Source organism: Callorhinus ursinus, unplaced genomic scaffold, assembly GCF_003265705.2.
Source record: "Callorhinus ursinus isolate GAN/ISIS: 27379988/994484 unplaced genomic scaffold, GSC_fseal_2.0 scaffold1, whole genome shotgun sequence".
NCBI lineage: Eukaryota > Metazoa > Chordata > Mammalia > Carnivora > Otariidae > Callorhinus > Callorhinus ursinus.
In genome coordinates this window covers 50732571-50757560 of record NW_027397063.1, presented here as the reverse complement: position 1 = coordinate 50757560, position 24990 = coordinate 50732571, and the positions used below count along the sequence as shown (strand labels likewise).

General features: G+C 37.7%; 2 protein-coding genes and 1 long non-coding RNA gene across 5 annotated transcripts in view; 2 read left to right on the top strand and 1 right to left on the bottom strand.

Moving 5' to 3' along the window:
* The window catches only part of GRAMD1C (GRAM domain containing 1C), an 84194-nt gene that overhangs the window by 39035 nt on the left and 20169 nt on the right, over nucleotides 1–24990 (bottom strand). For all 3 annotated transcript variants that reach the window (XM_025874486.2, XM_073893522.1, XM_073893523.1), the window contains 3 exons: nucleotides 20873–20976; nucleotides 20173–20268; nucleotides 13773–13853 (listed from right to left, as the gene is read on the bottom strand). In XM_025874486.2, the coding sequence (XP_025730271.1) occupies nucleotides 13773–13853; nucleotides 20173–20268; nucleotides 20873–20976 (281 nt within the window). The remainder of the gene's footprint in view (nucleotides 1–13772; nucleotides 13854–20172; nucleotides 20269–20872; nucleotides 20977–24990) is intronic.
* On the top strand, nucleotides 13300–19448 carry LOC141372951 (uncharacterized). Its single transcript, XR_012378474.1, has 3 exons — nucleotides 13300–13374; nucleotides 17846–17919; nucleotides 19204–19448. It is a non-coding gene; the product is annotated as an uncharacterized lncRNA (long non-coding RNA).
* On the top strand, nucleotides 14078–14394 carry LOC112826329 (ATP synthase F(0) complex subunit k, mitochondrial). Its single transcript, XM_025874501.2, has one exon. It carries the CDS (start codon nucleotides 14103–14105, stop codon nucleotides 14277–14279), a length of 177 nt encoding a protein of 58 aa, XP_025730286.1. The 5' UTR covers nucleotides 14078–14102; the 3' UTR covers nucleotides 14280–14394.

The window sequence follows — 24990 nt, the reverse complement described above, 5'->3', positions numbered from 1 at the left end:
TCTTTCCTTTAAAAATATTTTTTACTTTCTTCAGAATAACTTCCTGGCAGGGACCTGGACTGTAATAAACACTATAGAGAGTCTCATCTACCAATTCCAATGTATTTCCCTGAAGAAAACTTTTCTTCTAAATGAAAAATCACAGCTTGCCCCAATTTCTACCTAGTTATTCCATTTAATTTAGTAAGATGTGTGGACAACATCAAATGCTACTCAATGAACTGTGACGATATCCTTTGCAGGGGGGTGTTAAAACCTAATTATTGTATGCAATAGCAGAATGAAGGACCAGAGCAACACTGGAGAATACTATTCCCTCAAACTGTAGAGAGCACACATGGGGGCTAGAGTCCACTGTCTAAAAATTAGTGGTTTTGACATATTATGGTAGTTCTCACAGGCTGAAACTGTAGATAGATATCCTTACTCTACTATGATAACCAAATTGCTATGAGAAAAATATACATTAGCTATACTAGAAGTGATCTTATATACCTTTGCTAAATACAAAAATCCCTATAGCAAACCATGAGTATATAGTAAATTTAGTAGGCTTAAGGGGGAAAATAGAACCTGAGACTTAGCCCCAAAAAAGCCTGGTACACAAAGGCTGAATAGAAGAGGAGGGGCCAACAAAAAAAAAAAAAAAGAGAGAGGGAAATACCAGAGAGGTAAGAGGGAAGTCCAGAAGGAATGCTGTCATGGAAATCAAGGGAAGAAGGTGCTCAAAATGGAGGGAGTATATGGTGGTTGCTGACAGATCAAGTACAAGGACCACATACATGGCAAGTACAAATGTGCCAAGGAGTGAAACAGCCTGGCAAACCAGTTCACCATGACTAGCATTGGTGGTAGGGAAAGTAGAGGAAGGGAGAAGGAAAAGAGTCAGTGGGAAGGGGAAGCAGCCAGAGCATGAGGAGCCTTGTATGCCATGCTGAAGAATATGGGGTCTACACTGTTAAAATATAAAAAGTCACCTACTAGTTTCACATAGAAAAGTAAAAAGTTCAAAACTGTGTGTTTGAAAGATACTCTTTTAAAACTATTATCGCTTTGGTAACAATCTAAAGGACAGATTACAGTGTTAAAAAGAGATCATTAGGAGACTTTTGTAATGGTTCAGGCTAGACATGATGAGGGCCTTCATGAAAAACATAACATGGTTGGAAAAGAAGAGGTAAGGAACAAGGATACCTCCAGGATTCTGGCTTGGGGGACCAGGTAGAAGGAGGCACACTTCACTGACCAAGGGAAAAGAGGTGGAGGAGTTCTACTAATCAAAAAGGCAAAAAAGAGGGAACAATATAAGAATACAAATACTTCTCCATTACCAGGCTATTATATAGAAAATGTTACTAAAATAGTTAGCAATTTTACATTTATTTTTTCCCAGGTAGGTTTGAATGTGGCACTTACTAGATTTATAGCACTACTAGAAAACTTCTACACTTCCAAGTAATTCCAAAAGAAGTGATCATTGGGGAGAGCCCCAAGAAAGAATAAGGGGATTTGATAAGGCTGAGGAGTCTGCAGAAGGCGGGATGACACTCTTCCAAAAGGTTTCAGAATTTGACATTAACTTCATAAACTGACCACTTTTTGGAGAATGGCCTGAGCATTGCCAGCGCCCTGGAGTTGCACTCAGAGTGGCTAACTTTAACAAGCCACACTCCCAGACTTCATATACTCACTCAGTGGTAAATACGCTAATGCACAATAGGGGAACAGGCCTTTCTAATCATCCAAAATCTTTCCTTCTGCCACACAGGGTGCCTCAACACCTTGGCAGTCATGTATTAGTAATCAGAAATTTGCATGATAAGCATGGAATCAGGGCAAAGGTAGACAGTTTTCAAGGACCAACTTTGATGTTGGTGTGGCCTGATGATTCATCTCTGTACATTGTCTAATGATAACAGTCTGCCTCTGTGACTCTATTTTTCTATCCTAAGTCCTAAGTTCTTGGCCTAAGTCCAGCCAAACCCCCTTCGGACTGACATATTTTCTTTATATATACTAACACATTCAATCAACTGTTTTTAAACCCATTTTTCTCCCAACCCACCTGAGGAACAGGACCCCTTTTTGTCATTCTCCTATTAGCAATTCCCAAAATAGAAGCTGGGATATCATAATTTGGAAAGGGAGGGGTCTGTACACATCTGAAGAGTGCCTCTCATCACCTCATCCCTAATTCTGACACATGCATCTCCTTCTGCCCTTAGGGACTAAGTGTGAAAGCCATTCTGTCTCTTTAACTCTTAGAATTTTTTTTTTAAGATTTTATTTATTTATTTGATAGAGAGAGCGAGAGCAGGAACACAAGCAGGGGGAGTGGGAGAGGGGGAAGCAGGCCTCCCGCTGAGCAGGAAGCCGGATGTGGGACTCGATCCCAGGACCCTGGGATCATGACCTGAGCCGAAGGCAGACGCTTAACAACTGAGCCACCCAGGCGCCCTAACTCTTACAATTTAAAATGTGTGCAGATTTCTGCTCTCAGAGGCCCTGGATTTAAATAATCATTCTCTTGGGGCACCTGGGTGGCTTAGTTAAGGTCCAACTCTTGATTTTGATTCAGGTCTTGATATCAGAGATTGAGTCCCACTTCGGACTCCATTCTGAACATGGACCCTGCTTGGGATTCTCTCTCTCTCCCTCTCCCTCTGCCCCTCTCCCACTCGCTCTCTCTCTCACGAAAAAAAATAATAATAATCACTCTTAAATGTACTCTCAAATTTGCAAGAAGAGCTAGCTTCATAGCAGCCTCTGTGTACTGGCAAGAGAGACCACTATTATCTGAGAGAAAAACAGTGCAAAAAGAACATTTTGATTCATCCTGCCTGTATTGTATCAAAAATCCTAAATCCAATTATATGATAATATCACTAGGAACATGAAAGGATTAATATTAAGATTTGAGCTTTAAACAAAAGCCTTTTAAGTTTTAAGCCTGTTAAAAGTAATAACCTTATATATACATCTTTTCTTTTTTCTAAGATTTTATTTTTTATTTTTTTAAAGGATATTTATTTATTTGAGAGAGAGAGAATAAGAGATAGAGAGCACGCACGAGAGGGAAGAGGGTCAGACGGAGAGGCAAACTCCCTGCTGAGCAGGGAGGCCAATGTGGGACTCGATCCCGGGACTCCAGGATCACGACCTGAGCCGAAGGCAGTCGCTTAACCAACTGAGCCACCCAGGCACCCCACTTTAAGATTTTATTTATTTATTCATCAGAGAGAGAGAGAACACAAGCAGGGGGAGGGGCAGACAGAGGGAGAAGCAGGCTCCTGCTGAGCAAGGAGCCCAACGGGGCACTGGATCCCAGGACCCCAGGATTATGACCTGAGCCAAAGGCACATGCTTAACAAACTGAGCCACCCAGGCGTCCCTACGTCTTGTTTTCTTAATAACTCAAGTATACAGAAAATAACATTCTTTTGGCAATTGAAGATTCTTTAGTGTTTCAAGATAATCATTTGTTCTCATGGCACAAAGAGGTTTAAGAAATTGAGTTAAATGAACATTCAACTTAGGGCATACCTTGAATGCTGTTTCTGTAACTAAATGCCTGTGTTTTCTCCCCATCATTTGCCTTTTCCTTGAGCAGAGAAGTGAAGAAGTGTTGTTACTTAAATGTAATGATTATCGGGAGTCTAAATCATTGAGGTTTTACTAAATTGAGTCAAAAAGTATTGAGCATCAGCTATTTATAATACAACCCTATAAATTATTGTCCACTTTTGAGAATAAAGGGCACTATTGACAGAGTGCTAGATGATAGTGGGTAAATCAAGATGTATGCCAAACCAGTTATATAGTAAACACTGCACTTGTCACTGGACATAAAACAATGAACAAGACAGATATTGTCCTTATCTTCAAGACGTTTATAGTCAAGTGAGGAGAACAGAAATAAAACAAGAATTATAAGTGTAATGAATGTTACAAAGGAAAAGTGCAAGATTTTACAGAAAGGTGAAGGAATGGATCTGACTTAGTTTTATTAATGAGTATCACTTCAAACTAAGGTGTGGGAAAGAAGCAGGCACAAAGACCATGTTTGAAGATCTAGTGCAGGGGGGAAAAAAGGCAGAGCATTTAAGAACAGGGAAGATGTACTGAGATGAAGCTGGAGTGGTGGGCTGCCACCAGATCATGCAGTCCTTATAAAAAAATTTTAGATTTTTATTCCAAGGAAAATGGGTATGAAGCAGGAAGCTAATATTAGTAGGTATACATTTTTTAAAAAGATAAATTTGGCTGTAGGGCGCCTGGGTGGCTCAGATGGTTAAGCGTCTGCCTTCGGCTCAGGTCATGATCCCAGGGTCCTGGGATCGAGTCCCACATCAGGCTCCCTGCTCCTTGGGAGCCTGCCTCTCCCTCTGCTTCTCTCTCTCTCTCTCTCCTCCTCTGTCTCTCATGAATAAATAAATAAAATCTTTAAAAAAAAAAAAGATAAATTTGGCTGTAGTATTGTTCAGAGGTCAAAAACTTTCTGCGGAAGGCCATACAGCAAATATTTTAGGCTTTGCGGACAAATAGGTCTCTGTTGGGACTACTCAACTCTGCTGCTTCAGTGTGAAAGCAGCCCTATAATAAACAAACGAGCATGGCTATGTGTCTGTCAAATTATATTAATGAACAGTGAAATCTGAATTTGTCATGAAATATTATTCTGTCATGAAATATTCCTTTATTTTATTTTTTGAAAAACGGTTTAAAAATGTAAAGCCTGGGGGCCTGGGTGGCTCAGCCCATTAAGTGTCTAACTCTTGATTTCAGCTCAGGTCATAATCTCAGGGTAGTGAGAGCAAGCCCCACATTGGGCTCTGCGCTGGGAACGGGGCCTGCTTAAGATTTCCTCCCTCTACCTCTGCTCCTCACTCCCCTAAAAAAAATAATAATAATAAAAATAAAATAAAAAATAAAACCATTCCTACTTTGTGGACCTTATAAAAACAGTTGGCAGGAATGCTTGGCTCTGATATAGAGCATGGAAGGGGTAAGAGCTTTAAACTAAACAAAATAGCTGAGGGTGGGGAAGGGTCTAGAGTCTTATCTTAAACCATGGTTGCAGTTATTTACAAAAGACAGAAACCATCAATTGTATCAAAGAATGCAGCGGCCACTGTCTTTTGGTCGCACAAATCCCAGATCCTCAATGTACTATCTAGAAAAAGGGTGCTAAGCTCAAAGGTTGTGAACTAAGCTGAAATGATATAAATTACTGCACGAATAAGCATACTGACAGTTTAAACACATGTCTAAACATTGAGGATTTATGTCAAACTAAGCCAAATATCTGAAATAAACTGTTCTTTCTGAAGCAGTGCATCAGAGGAAACTTATGAATGAAAAAGATGTACTTTTATTTTTTGAAAAAAGATTTTATTTATTCATTTGAGAGAGAGAGAGAGAACATGACAGGGTGGTGGCAGAGGGAGAGTGAGAAGCAGACTCCCTGCTGAGCAGGGAACCCCACTCAGGGTTTGATCTGAGGACCCCAGGACAATGACCCAAGCCAAAGGTAGACACTTAACCGAATCAGCCACCCAGACACCCCCCAAAAAATGTACTTTTAAAAGCATTCCTACGGAGCCTGGGTGGTTCAGTCGGTTAAGTGTCTGCCTTCGGCTCAGGTCATGATCTCAGGGTCCTGGGGTCAAGCCCCACTTCAGGCTCCCTGCTTTGTGGGGAACTTGCTTCTCCCTCTCCCTCTGCCATTCCCCCGGCTTGTGAGTTCTCTCTCTCTCTCTCAAATAAATAATCTTAAGAAAAAATAAAAATAAAAGCATTCTTTCTTGGGGCACCCTGGGTGGCTCAGTTGGTTAAATGTCTGCCTTGGCTCAGGTCATGATCCCGGGGTCCTGGGATCGAGCCCCGCATCGGGCTCCTTGCTCAGCATGGAGTCGGCTTCTCCCTCTCTCTGCTCATGCTCTCTCTCTCTCAAATAAATAAATAAAATCTTTAAAAAAAATCATTCTTTCTCAAAGGCACCATATTTGTCTCCAGTTTTTTTTCCCTTTTTGTGGATTTTTTTTATTGGAGAAATCAATAAAACACACATACACATACACACAATTTTAAAATCATTTTGTTGTATATACCTTAATCTTTTTTCTAGATTAATGTGCTTTGTTTTTAAGGCCTTCTCATGTAAGAAGTAAGCTAAGTAAGACATATTTACTCTTACTCTCAGATTCCCAATTACAAGTGAATATGAATATAATATTAACTTAAATTCTCTTAAAATATTTTTAATATATATAAGGCGTATTATTCAAATGACTTGTGTTGTTTTATAGAACTCTGTAGTTATGTTGTGTATTTTATAGATTTTCCTTTTTTTTAAATAGTATTACAAAAGATCAGGAAATCTAACCAATGTGGCTTTATCACTTTAAAAAATTAGAAGGTTGGGGCACCTGCGTGGCTCAGTCGGTTAAGCACCTGTCTTCAGCTCTGGTCATGGTCCTGGGGTCCTGGGATCAAGCCCTACATCCAGCCCCACATCAGGCTCCCTGCTCAGCAGGAAGCCTGCTTCTCCCTCTCCCTCTGCTCCTCCCCACTGTTCATGTGCGCTCTCTCTCTAATAAACAAACAAATAAAACCTTAAAAAAAAAAAACCAAAAAGCTTCTTAAATATTTTTATTAAAGTTCAGATCTCAGTTTCTTCCTTGGCTCATCGGTAAACCTGAACTTTGTCACTTCCCTGGAGTTATTTGTTTTCATAAGGATGTATACCAACTTTCTCACCTGTGATAAGCGCAAATGGGATTTGGGGAGGACACTCAGATCAGGTGCATAACCAAATGCAGTAGCCTGTCTTTGGCTCCTTGTTAGAATGAGGGAATGCACCTGGGGGATTTCCAGAGCACTCAAAAAACTTGGCTTTGTAGGGTAGCATTAACCAGGTCCCTAGGGCAACACTGGAGTTTTCAGCCCATGCCAGTAAAAGCAGCCCATTGCAACTGTAACAATGCATCCAAACATGGGGCTCCAAGGAGTCAGAGTGCCCAAATACCAAGAAAGACTCACGAGAACGGAACAAGCTTGGACATGGTGCTTCACTGCCAGCCTTGTCTATTCCCTTAAGGAGGGAGGAGGGGCTAGACTTAGCAAACTCCCCCACTCCCCACCTCTCTCCTCCATCTGGGGACTTCCAGGCCACTTCTTGTCCCCAGCACTTGGGGAAGTGAAAGCATCCCAGTGGGGCACTGTTTGGAAGTCCCTGACCACAGCAGCTGCCCTAAATGGAAAATGGAAAACCATTCAACCCTAGAGCCACGGAGGCCACAATTTGTCCACTCCAGTGAGGGTCTTAGCTGGAGAGTGGGGAGGAGAGGAGGGAAAGTTCTGGCCTGCCATGTTTGTGCACCAGCAGCAAAGGAGCCTTTCTCATCAGCTGGAAATCTGTACTCCACCCCCCAAACCATTTTTTTTAAAATAACAGATTTAACAGGTTTATTGAGCTATAATTCACATACCACAAAATTCACTTTAAGTGTACAATTCAGAAGTTTTTCGCATATCTTAAGCTGTACAACTATCACAAGTTTTAGAACATTTCATCCACCCAAAAGATACCTAAATCCATTAGCACTCAACTTTTCATTCCTCCCTCCTCCTGGAAACAAATTTACTTTCTACTTCTATGAGTTTGCCTATTCTGGACATTTCATAAAAGCAGAATCATGTAATATATGTTCCTTGGGGACGGGCTTTTTTCACATACCATAATGCTTCAAGGTTCATCTATGTTGTAACATGTACTGGTACTTCACTCCTTTTTATTGATGAATAATACTCCATTGTGTGAATATACATTTTGCTCATAAGTCATCAGTTGATGAACATTTAGGATGTTTCCACTTTTTGGCTTTATGAATAATGCTAAGAACCTTCAAGTGCAAGTTTCTGTGTGAACATACACTTTAAATTCTCCTGCATAAAAACCTAGGAATGGAATTACCGGGTCATGCAGTAACTATGTTTAACATTTTGAGAAACTGACAAACTGTTCTCCAAAGTTTTCAAAATTTTACAACCCCACCAGAATGTATGAGAGATCCAGTTACTCCATATCCTCAACATTTGTTAATGTCTTTTTTATTTCAGCCATCCCAGGGGATGTGAAGTGGTATCTCGTTATGGTTTTATGTTTCCCTAATGGCTAATGACATTGCACATCTCTGCATGCACTTATTGGTCATTTGTATATTTTCTTTGGAGAAATGACTATTTGAAACATTTGTGTATTTTCTTAATGGGTTATTTGTCTTTTTTTTTGTTGAATTGTAAGAGTTCTTTATATGTCCTGGATATAAATACCTGATGAGATATAGAACTTGCAAATATTTTCTCCCAGTCCATGAGTTGTCTTTTCATTTTCTTGATGACACTTTCAAGCATAAAAGTTTTTAATTTTGGTAAGTCCAATTTATCTATTTTTTTTCTTTTGTCATTTGAGCTTTTAGTGTCATATCTAAGAAACCACTGTCTAATCCAAAAGTCATGAAGATTTATAACTACAGTTTCTTCTGAGAGTTTTATACTTTAAGATCTTACATTTAGGTCTATTTAGGTCTATGATCCATCTTGAATTAATTTCTGTATATAGTCTGAAGTAGGAATCAAAATTCATTCTTTTGTATGTGTTATCTAATTATTCCAGTACCATTTGGTGAAAAGACTTCTTTCCCTGTGGAACTGTTTTGGCACTCTTGTCAAAAATCAAATTAGGGCTGATAAGTGTAAGATCTTATTTCTGGACTCTCAATTCTATTCCATTAATGTATATGTCTAGACTTAGACCAGTAAACCTACTGCCTTGATTATTGCAGCTTTGTAGTAAACATCAAAACAAAAAGTGCTGGGGCGCCTGGGTGGCTCAGTCGGTTAAGCATCTGCCTTTGGCTCAGGTCATGATCCCAGAGTCCTAGGATCGAGTCCCACGTCGGGCTCCCTGCTCCGTGGAGAGCCTGCTTCTCCCTCTCCCATTCCCCCTGCTTGTGTTTCCTCTCTCGCTGTGTCTCTCTCTGTCAGATAAATAAAGTCTTAAAAAAAAAAAGTGCAAGTCCTCCAATGTTATGGAATGAATTGCATCCCCCTAAAATTGATAGGTGAAGCCCTAAACCCCCAAAGTCACTATAATTGGATATAGGAAACTTAAGGTTAATGAGGTTGCTATGGACTGAATTGTGTCCCCTCAAAATTCTTATGTTGAAACTCTAACTCCAAAAGAAAGAAAGAAAGAAAGAAACCCTAACTCCCAATGTGATGGTATTTGGAGATGGATTCTTTGGGAGATAATTAGCTTTAGATGAGGTAAATGCAGGTGGGACTCTCATGAAGGGATTAATGCCCTTATAAGAAGACACCAGAGTTTGCTTGCTCTGGCTCTCTCTTTCCTTCCCGGCTGTGTCAGAACACAATGAGAAGGCCAGGAAGTGTTCTCACCAGAACCCAACCAAAGCTGCCGTCCCAATCTCAAACTTCTAGCCTCTAGAACTATGAGGAAATAAATTTCTGTAGTTTAAGCCTCCCAGTCTTCAGCATTTTGTTATTGCAGCCTGAGCTAAGACAGAGTTGTGAGGGTGGAGCCCTACCCTAATAGGACTGGTATTCATATAAGAGGAAGAGATACCAAGAGTGTGCATGAACAGAGGGAAAGCCATGTGAGGACACAGTGAGAAGGCTGCAAGCCAACAAGAGGCATTTCACCAGATATTCACCCTGCCTATTCCATGATCTGGGACTTCCAGCCTCCAGAAGCATGAGAAAATAAATTTATGTTGTTTAAGCCACCCAGTCTCTAGTATTTTGTTATGGCAGCCCTAACAGACTAATTAATCCAGTTTTGTTCTTCTTTTTCAAGATTGTTTTGACTATTCTGGGTACCTTGCATTTCCATATGAATTTTAGGATCTGCTTTTCAATTTCTTAATAAAAAAAAAAAAATTCCAGTTGGGATTTTGATAGGGATCTGCAGATCAATCTGGGGAGTATTGCCATCTTAACAATATCAAGTCTTCTGATCCATGAGCATGAGATTTTTTTTTCACTTGTCTTCTTTAATTTCTTTTATTTTTTTTATTTTTTTAAGATTTATTTATTTATTTGAGAGAGCAAGAATGAGAGAGAGAGAGAGTACATGAGAGGGGGGAGGGTTAGAGGGAGAAGCAGGCTCCTCGCTGAGCAGGGAGCCCGATGCGGGACCTGATCCCAGGACTCCAGGATCATGACCTGAGCCGAAGGCAGTCGCTCAACCAACTGAGCCACCCAGGCGCCCTTTAATTTCTTTTAACAATATTTAGTAGCTTTCAGTGTTCATCTTAAAGTTCCTTTTTAAATTTATTCCCAAGTATTTTATTATTTTTGATGTTATTATAAGTGAACTATTTAATTTTTGGATTGTTCATTTTGAGCATATAAAATATGATTTGTGTATTTTGATCATATATTCTGCAACTTGCTGAACTTATTAGTTCTAATGGGTTTCTACTGACTTTCTTAGAATTTTACATATATAAAACCATATCACCTGCCAGTGGAGATAGTTATATTTCTTCATTGTTAATCTGCATGTCTTTTACTTCTTTTTCTTACCTATTTTCCCCAGCTAGAACCTTCAATACAATATTGAATAGAAATAGCAAGAAAGGACATCCTTGTCTTGTTCCCGACCTAAGGCGGGGAAGCATTAGTCTCTTGCCATTATGTTAGCTGTGAGCTTTATCAAGTCAAAGAAATTCCCTGCTAGTTCCACTTTGTTTTTGTTTTTGTTTTTATCATGAAAGGATGTTGGATATTGTCACATTTTTTCTGTATAGACTGAAATGATCGTGTGGTTTTTGTCCTTTATTCTACTAATATAGTGTATTACATTGACTGATTTTCATATGTTCAATCAACCTTGTATAAATCCTACCTAGTCATGGCATATAACTGTTTTTATATGTTGCTGGATTTGTTTTGCTAAATTGGTTTGGTTTTGTTGAGGATTTTTATGTCTATATTCATAGACACAGTGAACATAAATATTGTCCTGTAGGTTTCTTGTGATGTTCTTTGTCTGGACTTGGTTATCAAAGTAATACTGGCCTCATAGACTGAGTTGCAAAGTGTTCTCTCCTCTTCTATTGTTTGAAATACTTTGTGAAGGATTGATGTTAATTCTATGGTAAACACTGGCAGAATTCACCAATGAAGCCATCTGAGCCTGAGTTTTTCTTCGCGGATAGATTTTTTATTGCTAATTCAATCTCTTTCCTTGTTATAGGTTTATTCAGATTTTTTATTCCTACTTGAGTCAGTGCAATGGTTTATGACTTTTCAGTCACAATTGTCCATTTCACTTAGGTTAACTAATTTGTTGGCATACGATGTCCATAGTATGAACCCTTTTCATTTTGTAAGGTCAGTAGTAATGTTGTCAGTTTCACTTCTGAATTTAATAATTTTAAGCTTTTTTTCCTGGTCAGTCTAGTTAAACTTTATTGATCTTTTCTTTTCTTTTTTTTTTTTTTAAAGATTTTATTTATTTATTTGAGAGAGAGAATGAGAGAGAGAGAGAGCACGAGAGGGAAGAGGGTCAGAGGGAGAAGCAGACTCCCCACTGAGCAGGGAGCCCGATGTGGGACTCGATCCTGGGACTCCAGGATCATGACCCGAGCCGAAGGCAGTCGCTTAACCAACTGAGCCACCCAGGCGCCCTATTGATCTTTTCAAAGAAAGAACTTTTTGTTCTGTTGCTTGTCTTTCTATTCTCTATTTCATTCATTCTCTTCCAATCTTTAGCATATCCTTGTTTCTATTTGCTTTAAGTTTAGTTTGTTTCCCTTGCCCTAATTTCTTAAGGTGGAAAGTTAGGTTATTGATTTGAGATCATTCCTTTTCTTAATATTGGTATTTATAGTTATAAAATCCCCTCTAAGCATTGTTTTAACTGTACTTCATGAGTTTTGGTATGTTGTGTTTTTGTTTTCATTTAACTCGAAGTATATTCTAACTTCTCTTGTGATTTCTTCTTTTACTCATTGGTTATTTAGGAATGTTTTGTTTAATATCCACTTTTTATGAATTTCCCAAATTTCTGTTACTGATTTCTAATGTCACTCACTGTAGTCCATTGTATTATTTCAATCCTCTTGAATTTATTAAGGTTTCTTTTATGACCTTAGCATATGGTCTGTCTGGAGATTGTTCCATGTGTACTTGAGAAAGATGTATATTCTGCTTTGAGTGTCCCATAGATGTCTTTTAGTTCTAGTTTATTGTTTTGTTCAAACCTTCTATCTCCTTGTTGATCTCTGTGGTTGTTCCATCCATCATTGAAAGTAGGGTATTGAAATCTCCAACTATTATTGTTGAATTATCTATTTCCCCTTTCAGTTCTGCTAGTTTTGTTTCATATAATTTAGGGCTCTGTTATTGGGTGCATATATGTTTATAATTGTTATGAATTCCAGATGGATTGACTCTTATTATTATAAAATATCATTCCTTGTCTCTATTAATCTTTGTCTTAATGTCTATTTTGCCTGATACAACTGCAGTCACTTCAGCTCTTTTGGTTACTATTTGTATGGTTTATTTTTTTCCATCTGTTTGTATCTTTAAAACTAACATGTTTCAGGACGCCTGGGTGGCTCAGTTGGTTAAGCGTCTGCCTTCGGCTCAGGTCATGATCCCAGGGTCCTGGGATCGAGCCCCGCGTCAGGCTCCCTGCTCAGCAGGAAGCCTGCTTCTCCCTCTCCCTCTGCCTGCCACTCCCCCTGCTGTACTCTCTTGCAAATAAATAAAATCTTAAAAAATAAATAATAAATAAATAAATAAATAAATCTAACGTATTTCATATAGACAGCATATAGTCAGATCATATGTTTTTGTTTTTCATTCTTTCTGCCTACCTCTGCCTTCTGATTGAAGTGCTTAATCTATTTATGTTTAATGATTTAATGTAATGTCTGCCATTTTGCTATTTGTTTTCTATATCTACACCTTCCATTACTGCCTTCTTATATGTTAAATAGATAGTTCTAGTGTACCATTTTAATTCCCTTCATGTTTCTTTTACCATATTTTTAAAGTTATTTTCTTGGTGGTTACCCTGGGAATTGCAGTAGTCCCCCCTTATCCATAGGTTCACTTTCCCCAGTTTCAGTTCCCACAGTCAACTACAGTCAGGAAGCAGACTGTCCTCCTTCTGACATACCATCAGAATGTCAGTAAGTAGCCTAACAATATGTCACAATGCCTGTCATTCACCTCACTTCATTTCATCATGCAGTCATTTTACCATCTCATATCATCACAAGAAGAAGATGAGTATAGTACAATAAGATATTTTGAGAGAGATACCACGTTCACGTAAGTTTTATTACAGTATATTGTTATAATTATTCTATCTTATTATTAGTTATTTTTATTAATCTTTTACTGTGCCTCATTTATAAATTAAATTTTATCATAGGTATGGATGTATAGGAAAAAATATAGCATCTATATTGAGTTCAGTATTATTTGCAGTTTCAGGTATCCACTCTGGGTCTTGGACCATATTCCCTGCAGATAAAGGGGTCGAGACTTACTGTAAAATTAACATCTTAACATAACTATGGATTCTGTTTTGCTTCAAGTTTCATCTTAGAATTTAAATAATCTAGTCAAAATTAACTCCAGAAAAATAAAACTCCAGAAAAATTCAACTCACAAACACTGGGAGGTTGATATTATAAGAAGCACCTGCCTCTGGTATGAACACTTACCTTTTCTAATAGTACATTCTGCCACAACCTAAAGATACTGAGGTAACTTCTATCTCTGGCACCAAAAGATGTAAAGAAAAACTGCAAAGAAAAATGGTAAAATAATTTTAGTGTCATTAAAAAAAAAGTGGGGGTGGGGGAGAGTATCTGTCAAGTTCTGTTGGCACTTGCTATGGTTAAAGCAAACTAGTAGGACACCATTCCCTACTTCATATATTATTTTTGTTTCGCTCTTTGCTACAATAAAAGAAAAACAGGTAATTGGTGCATGAACAAGGTGTCTTTAAAAACTATCTTACAGGAATTGGTGCCTTCTGCAAGACTGAAATCATGGCAGGTCCAGAAACTGATGCTCAATTCCATTTCACTGGTATCAAAAAATATTTCAACTCTTATACTCTCACAGGTAGAATGAATTGTGTACTGGCCACATATGGAGGCATTGCTTTGATGATCTTATACTTCAAGTTAAGGTCTAAAAAAACACCAGCTGTGAAAGCAACATAAACGATTTTTAACCTGTACCTCATCTGTTAAATTCCCATGCCTGGAGAAGCTAATGTCAACTCATCATGTGATACTCAATTTGTACAATAAATTATGAACCTGGAAAAAAAAAAAACTATCTTACAGGGGCACCTGGGTGGCTCAGCATCTTAAGTCTGATCTCAGGGTTGTGAGATAGAACCCCACATTGTGGAGCCTGCTTAGATTCTCTCCTTCTCCCTCCACCCCCCCCAACATACACTCAAATGCTCTCTCTCTCGCAAATAAAATAAATAAATAAAATCTTTAAAAATTTTATCTTACAGCAAATACAATTTTATCAATATTTACTCAGAAAAGAAGCTTGAATAGGTAAATATTTATGTGCATATAATTTATTACAATAATCTTAAAAATGTACGAAAAAAATTAAAATTTTATTTATTCTGAACTTTCCAAAGAGACTTGATTTGGTGACTATTTGAGCCAAGTATACATAAAGAATAAAAAAAATATAAGTGGGGGCACCCAAGTGGCTCAGTCAGTTAAATGACCGACTCTTGGTTTGGGCTCAGGTCATGATCTCATGGGTCATGAGATGGAGCCCGCTTGGGGCTCCATGCTCAGCAGGGAGTCTGCTTGAAGATTCTTTCTGACCCTCCCCCTACTCGCGCATGCACTCTCTCTCTAAAAATAAATAAATGAATAAATCTTGAAAAATTCAAGTGGATTTCAGAGATCAATTTATTTTAAGGATCTTAATTTCAAATCATATCATCTTTCACAGTCATCTAAAAAAATCCAGAAATGCTTAATTTCTACTAATTATAGATATAAAACACCCATGTTAAAATTTAACTTTGCTTTGAATGCTATAGAAAAAAAATAGCATGTTTCAATCTATAATTCTATGTTTGCTTTTAGCCCTATCTCTTCCTCTGCATTTAACTGATTTTGCAAAGTCACGTTTTAAAATAAGCTTTTATGAGAAAATCTGACAAGTGACAGCACTAAATACAGTCTCTCAGTGTATCATCTCTTCCGACCCCATAGTTAGTGACTTTTCATGATTGAGTAGTTATTTTTAGGGATGAGAAAGCTCAGTTATATGTTTGATTTGCTAAATAAAATGTCAAACAAATAATATTTTGGGTGTTTACGCTTTTCATAGAAAGATTTTAAAGTGCTATTTTCCAATTAATAAATTGAAATGTTGCTATGTAATACTCTCCATAAAGCAAAACTTTTTTAAAATTTTTTATTGTTATGTTAATCACCATACATTACATCATTAGTTTTTGATGTAGTGTTCCATGATTCATTGTTTGTGCATAACACCCAGTGCTCCATTCAATACGTGCCCTCTTTAATACCCATCACCAGGCTAACCCTTTCCCCCACCCCCCTCCCCTCTAGAACCCTCAGTTTGTTTCTCAGAGTCCATCGTCTCTCATGGTTCATCTCCCCCTCCGATTTACTCCCCTTCATTCTTCCCCTCCTGCTATCTTCTTCTTTTTTTAAAGCAAAACTTTTCATAACAAGGATATATCGAAGAGATTTTCCAAATGGAATTATATATATAACATGTGACCTAATGATGACTAATTAATATCCTCCATTTCCTTTTCTTAGACCAAACTGTTTTGCTTTCTTGTATTATAATAATCTTACAATCTTTTGTTCAGATATGTAGATAAGTAAAATCTCCTAGTCTATCTAGTCCACACTTCTTAAACTAAATCACTTATCAATTCTATCCACTCTTGTATACAATCTACCACTTAGTTCTACAACTTTGGGTCACTTTTCTTTTCCTTAGTTTCCTCATCTGAGAAAAAAGGGAATAATTATAATAACAAATTTTTGTGAGAATTAAAAGAGAAAATATCTATAAAGAACTTAAAACAGTGTTAGAACAAGTATGTTCAGCAAATGTTAAGTTGTTGTTATCATTATTAAAATTAAAATGCTTGACCCTGAAATGTCACTATATATGTGAGAAACAGTCACACATTGGGCTTACGAAGGCATGGTCAGGCTGTTCACTGCAGCAGTGTTAATAATAACAAAATACTGGAAATGAACCATGGTAAATTCATTCGATGAAATATTATACAGCATATGAATAAACAGAAATAGCTCCATCTAGATGTGCTAAGCTGTGACTCCAAGAGATATTCTTTTTTTTTATTAAAGATTTTTATTTATTTTTTGACAAAGAAAGAGACAATGAGAGAGGGAACACAAGCAGGGGGAGTGGGAAAGGGAGAAGCAGATTCCTTGCGGAGCAGGGAGCCTGATGCAGGGCTCCATCCCAGGACCCTGGGATCATGACCTGAGCCGAAGGCAGATGCTTAACGATTGAGCCACCCAGGCACCCCTATTAAGTTCTTCTTAAGAAAGAACTGAAAAACAACATGTATAAAATAGCATTTACTTCAAAAACAAATGAAAACTATATGTCTATATATATATAGATACACAAAGATATATATGTGTGTGTATGTGCCTATATATGTATCTATATATATAAACACACAAAGGAAAAGTCTGAAAAGATATATACCCAACAGGTAATAGTGTTTGCATCTAGAAAAGCAATGGGATTAGGGATTATAGGCATGGAAGGAAGATGTTAGTTTAAGAATTGTTTGATGATTTTGTTAGGGAATGCAATATATTCATGTATTAATTGTAAAATTAAGAATATGATTTTTAACTCTTCTTCCCTTCCTGAACAGTTGAGCCATAAAGATGTTGGTGGAACAGAGAAACTAGGCATCCACACTAGAGGTGAGGGTAGGGAGAAGGAGCTGCAGTAGCCCAAAACAATGTCAAAACCAGAAAAGTCGAGGAGGTTGTCACATAGGATTGACCTATGTGGAGTGTCAGATCCCAAGTAGGTAAGAAGGGCCTCCATGGAGCACGGTGTTAGAACAAGAACAGGGGGAGGGGCATGAGTCAGAGCCTACAGAGGGTGACAGTGTAAAGGGGTGGTAGCCTGGCATCAGAACCCAAGCATGGTGAAGAATGTGACCACAAACGGTGGCAGCCTACAAAAGCATGTCAGAGCTAGAGCAGGTGAGGGTGACATAGTGTGATGGAGTCCATGAGGGTGATTTTGTGCTGGGGAGTCAAAGCCTGAAAGGGTGAGGGGGGCAACCACACACAGTGACAAACTGTCATAGAATATTAAGCACAAGCAGGGAATGGAGGGCATCCTTTTAGATGAGTGACCTGGCACAGGGTAAAGTAAATGCAGGAAAGGTGCTTAGTATGGGATATCAGCTTAAGCAGAGTGAGGAAAGCTTTCACATGGTGACAGCATCTGTGTCATGATGGGATGGGCAGCAGCCTGACATGAAGTGTCAGAAACCAAGTCAGGTAAAAGGGCATCCATATGGGGGGGGGGCGCCTGGGGGGCACAGGTGACTGAGCATCTGACTCTTGGTTTCAGCTCAGGTCATGATGTCAAGGTCATGAGATCAAGTCCTGTGTCAGGCTCTGTGCTCAGCACAGAGGCTACTTAAGACTCTCTCTCTTTCTCAAATAAATAAATAAATCTTTTTTTTTTTTTTTTTTTTAAGGAAAGAGGGGCATCCATGTGGGGAAGGAGTGGCAAAGGAGAGGAAGATTGGTTACATAAAGGCCAACTGATCAAGTAGGTAAATATACTGAGGATAATGGGAGCCTGGTTTCTCACAGTCAGGGAAGGGAGTTACAAACAGGAAAGGGAGAAAACAAAAAATGAACTCTGTGGTCTTTGATAGGTATTAGAGATATTAGGGTAAATTCATGGTTTATGACAGATAAGTAGACAGACATTGATGTACAAGTGGATATATACGTGTATATATTATATAATTATATATATATATATATTACATATACCCTTATTCTGACCATTTAGAGGGCTTGGAAATAGTGACACCCCAATAGCAAGGAACACACTGGCTTCTAATATCAGTCTCCCCTTAAAAGAAATCAGAACTCTTTGGAGAAATGACTGATTCCAGGGCTGAGGCAGGGAAAGCCTGTAATATGCCAAAAATCAAGGAAATGCTCAAATAATGCTGAGAATAGTCAGAAGGACACTGACGGCCTCACATTGGCCAAATTTGGGACAATTTGAGCATCAAAATAAATAATGATTGGGACGCCTGGGTGACCCAGTCAGTTAAGCGTCTGCCTTCAGCTCAGGTCATGATCCTGGGGTCCTAAGATCAAGCCCCGCATCAAGTCCCACATCGGGCTCCTTATAAGGAGCCTGCTTGTGCACACATGTGCTCTCTCTCTCTCTCTCTCCTGACAAATAAATAAATAAATATATAAATAAATAATGATAGAAATGGATTAGAACTCATTGAATAAAGCAAGAAACCATGAGGGCATACTGATTTAAGTAAGTGAATGCATAAATTCAAAGTCTGATAAGGAATCATATATTCACATAGTTTCAAAGTAGCTTGCCACAAAGTATTATTACAAAGGAAAATGAACTAACTTTACAGTAAAGTCTTGCAGACACCATCTTAATCAGGTGATCCAAGTGAATATCACCAGTAATGGTAGAAATTGAAATCATGGGTCATCTGATGGGATGCAATGGAAAGAACAGAGCATCACTTTCATGTCATTTCTGCCAAAATTGCATAACCCAAGTTTAATTACAAGGAAATATCAGACAAACACAACTGAGGCATATCTTACAAAATAACTTACGTGTAATCTTTAAAAAAGTCAAGGGCAGAAAAGTCAAAAAAGACTAAGGGACTATTCCAGAATAAGGAAATTAAAGACCATGACAACTAAATGTAATTATGTATTTCTAAACTATGTCTATTTGCTATAAAGGATATTATTGGAATAATTGGGGGAATTGAGGAAGGTCTGAGGACTGAACTGTGGTAATGATCAATGTTAACTTCTTGATTTTGATGGTTAGGATGTGTTTATGCAGGAGAATGTCTTTGTTGGAAATCCACACTAGAATATCTGGAGCGATATCTGGAGTGATGAGGCTTCAGAGTGACAACTTACTCTCAAATAGTTCAGAGGAGAAAGTTTTTTATACTGTACTGGGAAGCATTCTGTAAGGATAAGATTATTTAAAAATAAAAATAAAATGTAAAGTACATTTGAAAGAAACTACAAGATTTAAAAGTATCATTACAATGATTCAATGTTATAATGTTTCTCTCCCCTGCTTCTCTTTCCTTTCTCTTTTTCTTTCACTGCTTACCTTCATTCCTTCTGTGCTTCCTTCCTTCCTTCCTTCTCCTTCCCTCTCATTCCCTTCCATACTTGCCTTCTTTTCCCTCCTTCTTTCCTTTTCTTTCTCAGCATTATGCTTCTAATGTCACACACAGAGCCCTAATCAATCTTCCAGGTGGGTTCAGAAAGATTCTTCATATATCCCCACTAAAAAATGGCAGATATTGTAGGTAACTGCCATCCTAAAAAAAAGTATTATAGTGATAATGTGTTTACTTATATGCTGCCCAAATCTCTGTTCACCAGAACCATTTGTTTTTATTAGTTGCCACTGTGCAGGTATTATTGACTAAACAATATCATGGGATTATTAGGGTATTCAGAAATAATGATGTTTTGCCAAAGCTTACCCTACCTACCTCTTATAGCAGTGAAAAATATGGGAGAAAGTTCTCTGTGAACTATAAAGCACAAAAAATGTTAGCAGATTTAATAAAAAAAAAACACTGATTACATGTTTAAAAAAATGTTAGCAGTCATTTAATTAGAAGTAAGTATTTATACAGAAATCTAGTATTAAATACAATATATCTCTATTACAAATTCCTAACTCCAAGAAGAATTACCAACACTGATGGATCAGTATGATGCAGATTTTCTCCACATTATATAACAAAGCAAAGGTAGAAAAGTTTTTCACCTTTTCACCCTCTGTAACAATCTGGATAGCATTTGGGATGAGTCGAGCAGTTTTCTCCTTAGTCATGAAGGTTATATTCTTTAAAGCAATACAAATCTAAACACACAAAAGAATGAAAAATTATTAAATGGATTTTTCAGAAACATGTAAAGCACAAAATACCAAGTATTACATCAATCTAATCCAGAATATTCTGTTGAAAAACCTGAAGGAATTAATAATAATAAGCACATGCTTGCATTCTCTGAGAAAAACAGAGTAAGCAGCCAGACATTCTCCCCCGTCAATAATTTCCTCCACAGCTCTTATCTCTAAGTTTAGGATAGAGTGTGAAAAGACATGTGGGTGTTCGTGTTCCATATTAACACATACACACACAAACAAAATTCAGACAGTCTGTCACGTAAGACATGATTTTGGCAGTCAAATGGATGTATGTTCAAGCTTTTTTCAACCTGAAATCTCTTTCTCCAACTGTATTAAATATGTACAAATGGAGCTCGATGTATTAAGAAAATAGATCACACACTTCTACAATATACACATTGTATACATATCGATTACATGTATATACAAGTATTATATACAAATATACATAAATTTACTTTGGAATCTAAAGTATATTGTTTTTAGGAGGACTGTATATATTTCTATCTACGCAATTATTTGTATCAACAAATCAAATCCAAATACGTCTTACTGTAGTTTCCCATCTGAAGATGTTGCTATAGAAACACAGCCAGTTTTCTGAAAGATATAGACGTCCCTGAAGCAAAATGTCCCTCTGAAGAGCACAAGCATAATCTAGATACACAAGAATAAGGAACAACTTATTCACAAAAATCTGGCAACTTTATAATCTTATCCTACTTTAACACATGAAAAGTCATCACTCTTTGTTCATTAGTTTGTTCATTCAATCACTCACTCATTCAGATACTTTGGGCACCATACACCAGATATTTTGCTGGAAACTAACGTTACCAAACATGGACCTTGCCCTCGTAGAACATTCTGGAAGTGAAGGAATACAACAAACAAATACAAAAGTAAGTATAATGATCAAAGTGTAGAGAAAGTCTGAGAGACTATAACAAAGAGGGCACAGGTATGAGGGGACTGAGCAGGGAGAGAGTATATCAGAAAAAGTTCTCCAGAAAAAGTAGTCTTTAAACTGAGAACTAAAGGTCAATAAATGGTCAGCTGGACCATGAGGAAAGAGCATGTGCAAAGCCCCATGGTAGAAAGAAAAAGCACATTTAAGCAACTATACAAAGAACTCTGGGATAGAGAAGCTGGAGAAACTAGATCATGTAAGGTTCACGGGCTATGGTAGACTGTGAACTTTACAAGAAGCCATTGATGAGTTGTTTTGTTTTGTTTTGCCATTGATGAGTTTTAAGTGGAAGGGGCATGATCAGATGTATATTATTTTTTTTAAAGATTTTATTTATTTATTTGACAGAGAGACACAGCCAGAGAGGGAACACAAGCAGGGGGAGTGGGAGAGGGAGAAGCAGGCTTCCCACCGAGCAGGGAGCCGGATGTGGTGCTCGATCCCAGGACCCTGGGACCATGACCTGAGCCGAAGGCAGACACTTAACAACTGAGCCACCCAGGTGTCCCCAGATGTATATTATTAAAGACTACTTTTTTCACACTGTGAGAATGGATTCATATAAATGAATTGGAAGTCCAGGGGAAAACTGATGGTGGCTCAGACCAAGAAATGACAGTATTAAGGGAAAGAAGTAGTTAGGTTCGGAGATATTTAAGAGGTAGCACTGATGGGAGATTGGTGATTAGTTAGACACTGGAAAAGGGTGAGGAAAGGAACAATAATTACTCCAAAAATTTTATACTTAATTTTAAGTTAGTTTCAAAGTTGATCCTCTCTGCCTCAGCACTAAAATCCAGTTCTGGTAAATGCCACTATCCACCAGTAAGTTAATACCATGATTTAGATTTGGCTCTTTGGCTAATGTAAATAATATGGCTAAAATATCAATAACTCAAGATATAAAGGGCTACTGTTGATGGGGTTTGGGAATATAGGTGAGGTGTGGGTGAGTTCTAGAGCCCACAACCAAGAAAGGATTCTTGAGACATCTTTGGTACAAAATGGTGGTTTATTAAAGCACAGGAACAGGACCCGGTGGGCAGAAAGAGCTGCGGTACTGGGGCTGTCAGGGGTGGGGGATTTTATACTCAGGAGTTGGGGGAAGTAAGGAAAAGGGAGGTTTCAAAAGAACTTTCATATGCTAAAGAGGACCAACCTACAAGGTACCTACAAGACACCAGAGGCCATCACATTACCAAGTTAAGGTTGTTTTCCCTTCTAACAAGATAGTAACATTAAGACAGTTGGGACAGCGGGGAGTATGCTTCTCCCTCTGCTGCTCCCCCTGCTTGTGTTTCTCTCTCTCTCTCTCTCTCTATCTGTCAAATAAATAAATAATAAAATCTTAAAAAAAAAAAAAAAGACAGCTGGGAGAATCCTGGAAAAATGTCACACATATTCCACCCAGGAGTGGGGGGAGGGGGGAGGTTGCAGGGTGTCAGCTTATGCTTTGTCTTTAGCTTGCCTTATGCTCACTCATCACTGTGAGGAGATTTAGTTTAACTGATAAATTTAAAAACTATATAAAGTGATTAGCAATTTAGGAAAACATCGTTGAGGTATAAACCTAAAAATATTTAAATTTAATCATGTTAAATTTGTAAGCAAAGTAAAAATTGAGCAAAGTAATTCAGTTTTTCAAAATGTTTCCCTCAGCAAAACAAAACTGAGATGCCCCCAAACAAAAATCCTAGTAAATAATTAAGTAGATTAAGTTACTCATTACTAGTATGCATCTCTAAAACAGATTGGGCTCAAGGTCACCTTGGGGTGTCCTGAAATGTTTATCTAAGCCACTGAAACATTTTATTAATTTAGTGCTTCTCGCATTTCAGATCAGAAATACTTGGCAGACTTATTTTAAAACACAGATTTCCAGGACCCTCCCAGAGTTTCTGATTAAACATGTCTGGAGCAGGGTAGAGAGTTTCAAGTCTAACATGATCCCAGGTAACACCAACATCACTAGCCTGTGGACCGCACCATGAGAACCAGGGCACTATTTTACATTAAACTATGTTCAAAGCCATAGCAACCAACCGGATTATTTTAACTGAAGACTATTTGATATAGATTGACAGACTTTTTTCAGTAGTTTAAAAAAGGGTTTCCCTGGGGCACCTGGCTGGCTCAGTCAGTTAAGCATCTGACTCTTCATTTCACCTCAGGTCATAGTCTCAGGGTGGTGGAATGGAGCCCCATGTCCTGCTCCATGCTCAGCAAGAAGATTCTCTCTCTCCCTCTTCCTCTGCTCCTCGCCCCCACCTCTAGGATGGATAAATCTTTTTTTTTTTAAAGGGGGGGGTTGGAGTCCCAAAACATATATATTTTATTGGAATAAACTTATACCTCAATAAAAATTTTTATAAAATGGCTTTCTAGCAATATGGTCCACGCAGGAAATGGAAAAAAAATTTTAAGCCAGATTTTCCTTTTTTTTTTTTAACTCCCAATTTCTCTACTGTTGAGCAAACATGTAATTATCATTTCAGAAGGCAATATTCTACCTAATTTGAGTCAAATAACAATCTGATTCATCTAGAATGGAATAAGAAAATGTTTATCAAAAATTGTTTTATGGATTTTATAACTTTATAATTAGTGACTAGAAAGTTAGAATAAAATTAAGTAAATTAACCAAGCAACATAGATCACTTTGATGTGTGTGTTAACATCAACTAACTAGCTATTACATAATCAATTTTGAAATGATTGAATGGCTCTAATTCTTACAGATTTACTTTTTTAACTATAACATAACAAAGGTTACAGTGGAATTATGTTATGGAAATACAGATGGAATGAATTAGCACCATATACTTCTAGAGTAAGATTACACAATAAATAAACAAGATGTCCTATTTATAGTTTTATCAAAGAATTTAGACATCATCTATCCATAAAGGAGATAACAGTGAATTAAAAGAATGTGTTTTTAAACAATCATGTCAGGAAACACACATCCCAAAGTATTCTTTTCTAGCAGCAATCATCTTTGGGAGTCCAATAATGCTAACATTGCTTTAAAAAAGACTCCCCAGAACAACATTTTTAGGATTGCTTTCAGATTTAATATTTAAATTATAAAAAAAAACCATTTTCCTTATTTATTTATTTTTTTGGAGAGAGAGCAAGCGGGGAGAGGCAGAGGGAGAAGAAAGAGAATCTCCACATTGGGTGTGGAGACTGAGGTGGGGCTTGATCCCACAACCCCGAGACCATGACCTGAGCCGAAATCAAGAGTTGGACACCCAACTGACTGAGCCACCCAGGTGCCCCAACCATTCTCCTTTTTTATACTTTACATTTTTTGTGTTGTTTGCTTTTTACTTGAGACAACTGTAAAGGTAAATACAAATTGAAAAAGAAAAAAATTAATTTTCCCTGGTGCAAAATGGGAAAAAAAAACTCCCTCTTCACTTCTCTTTTATTATTTTCTGTAGAAAATTTGTAAATTCTACCATACGATCCAGCAATTGCACTACTGGGTATTTACCACAAAGATACAAATGTAGGGATCCGAAGGTGTACGTGCACCCCAATGTTTATAGCAGCAATGTCCACAATAGCCAAACTGTGGAAAGAGCCAAGATGCCCATCGACAGATGAATGGATAAAGAAGATGTGGTATATATACACAATGGAATATTATGCAGCCATCAAAAAGAATGAGATCTTGCCATTTGCAATGACGTGGA

Bases quoted from the DNA above. Each gene is read 5' to 3' on its own strand.
- LOC112826329 (XM_025874501.2), top strand. From the start codon at position 14,103: ATGGCAGGTCCAGAAACTGATGCTCAATTCCATTTCACTGGTATCAAA.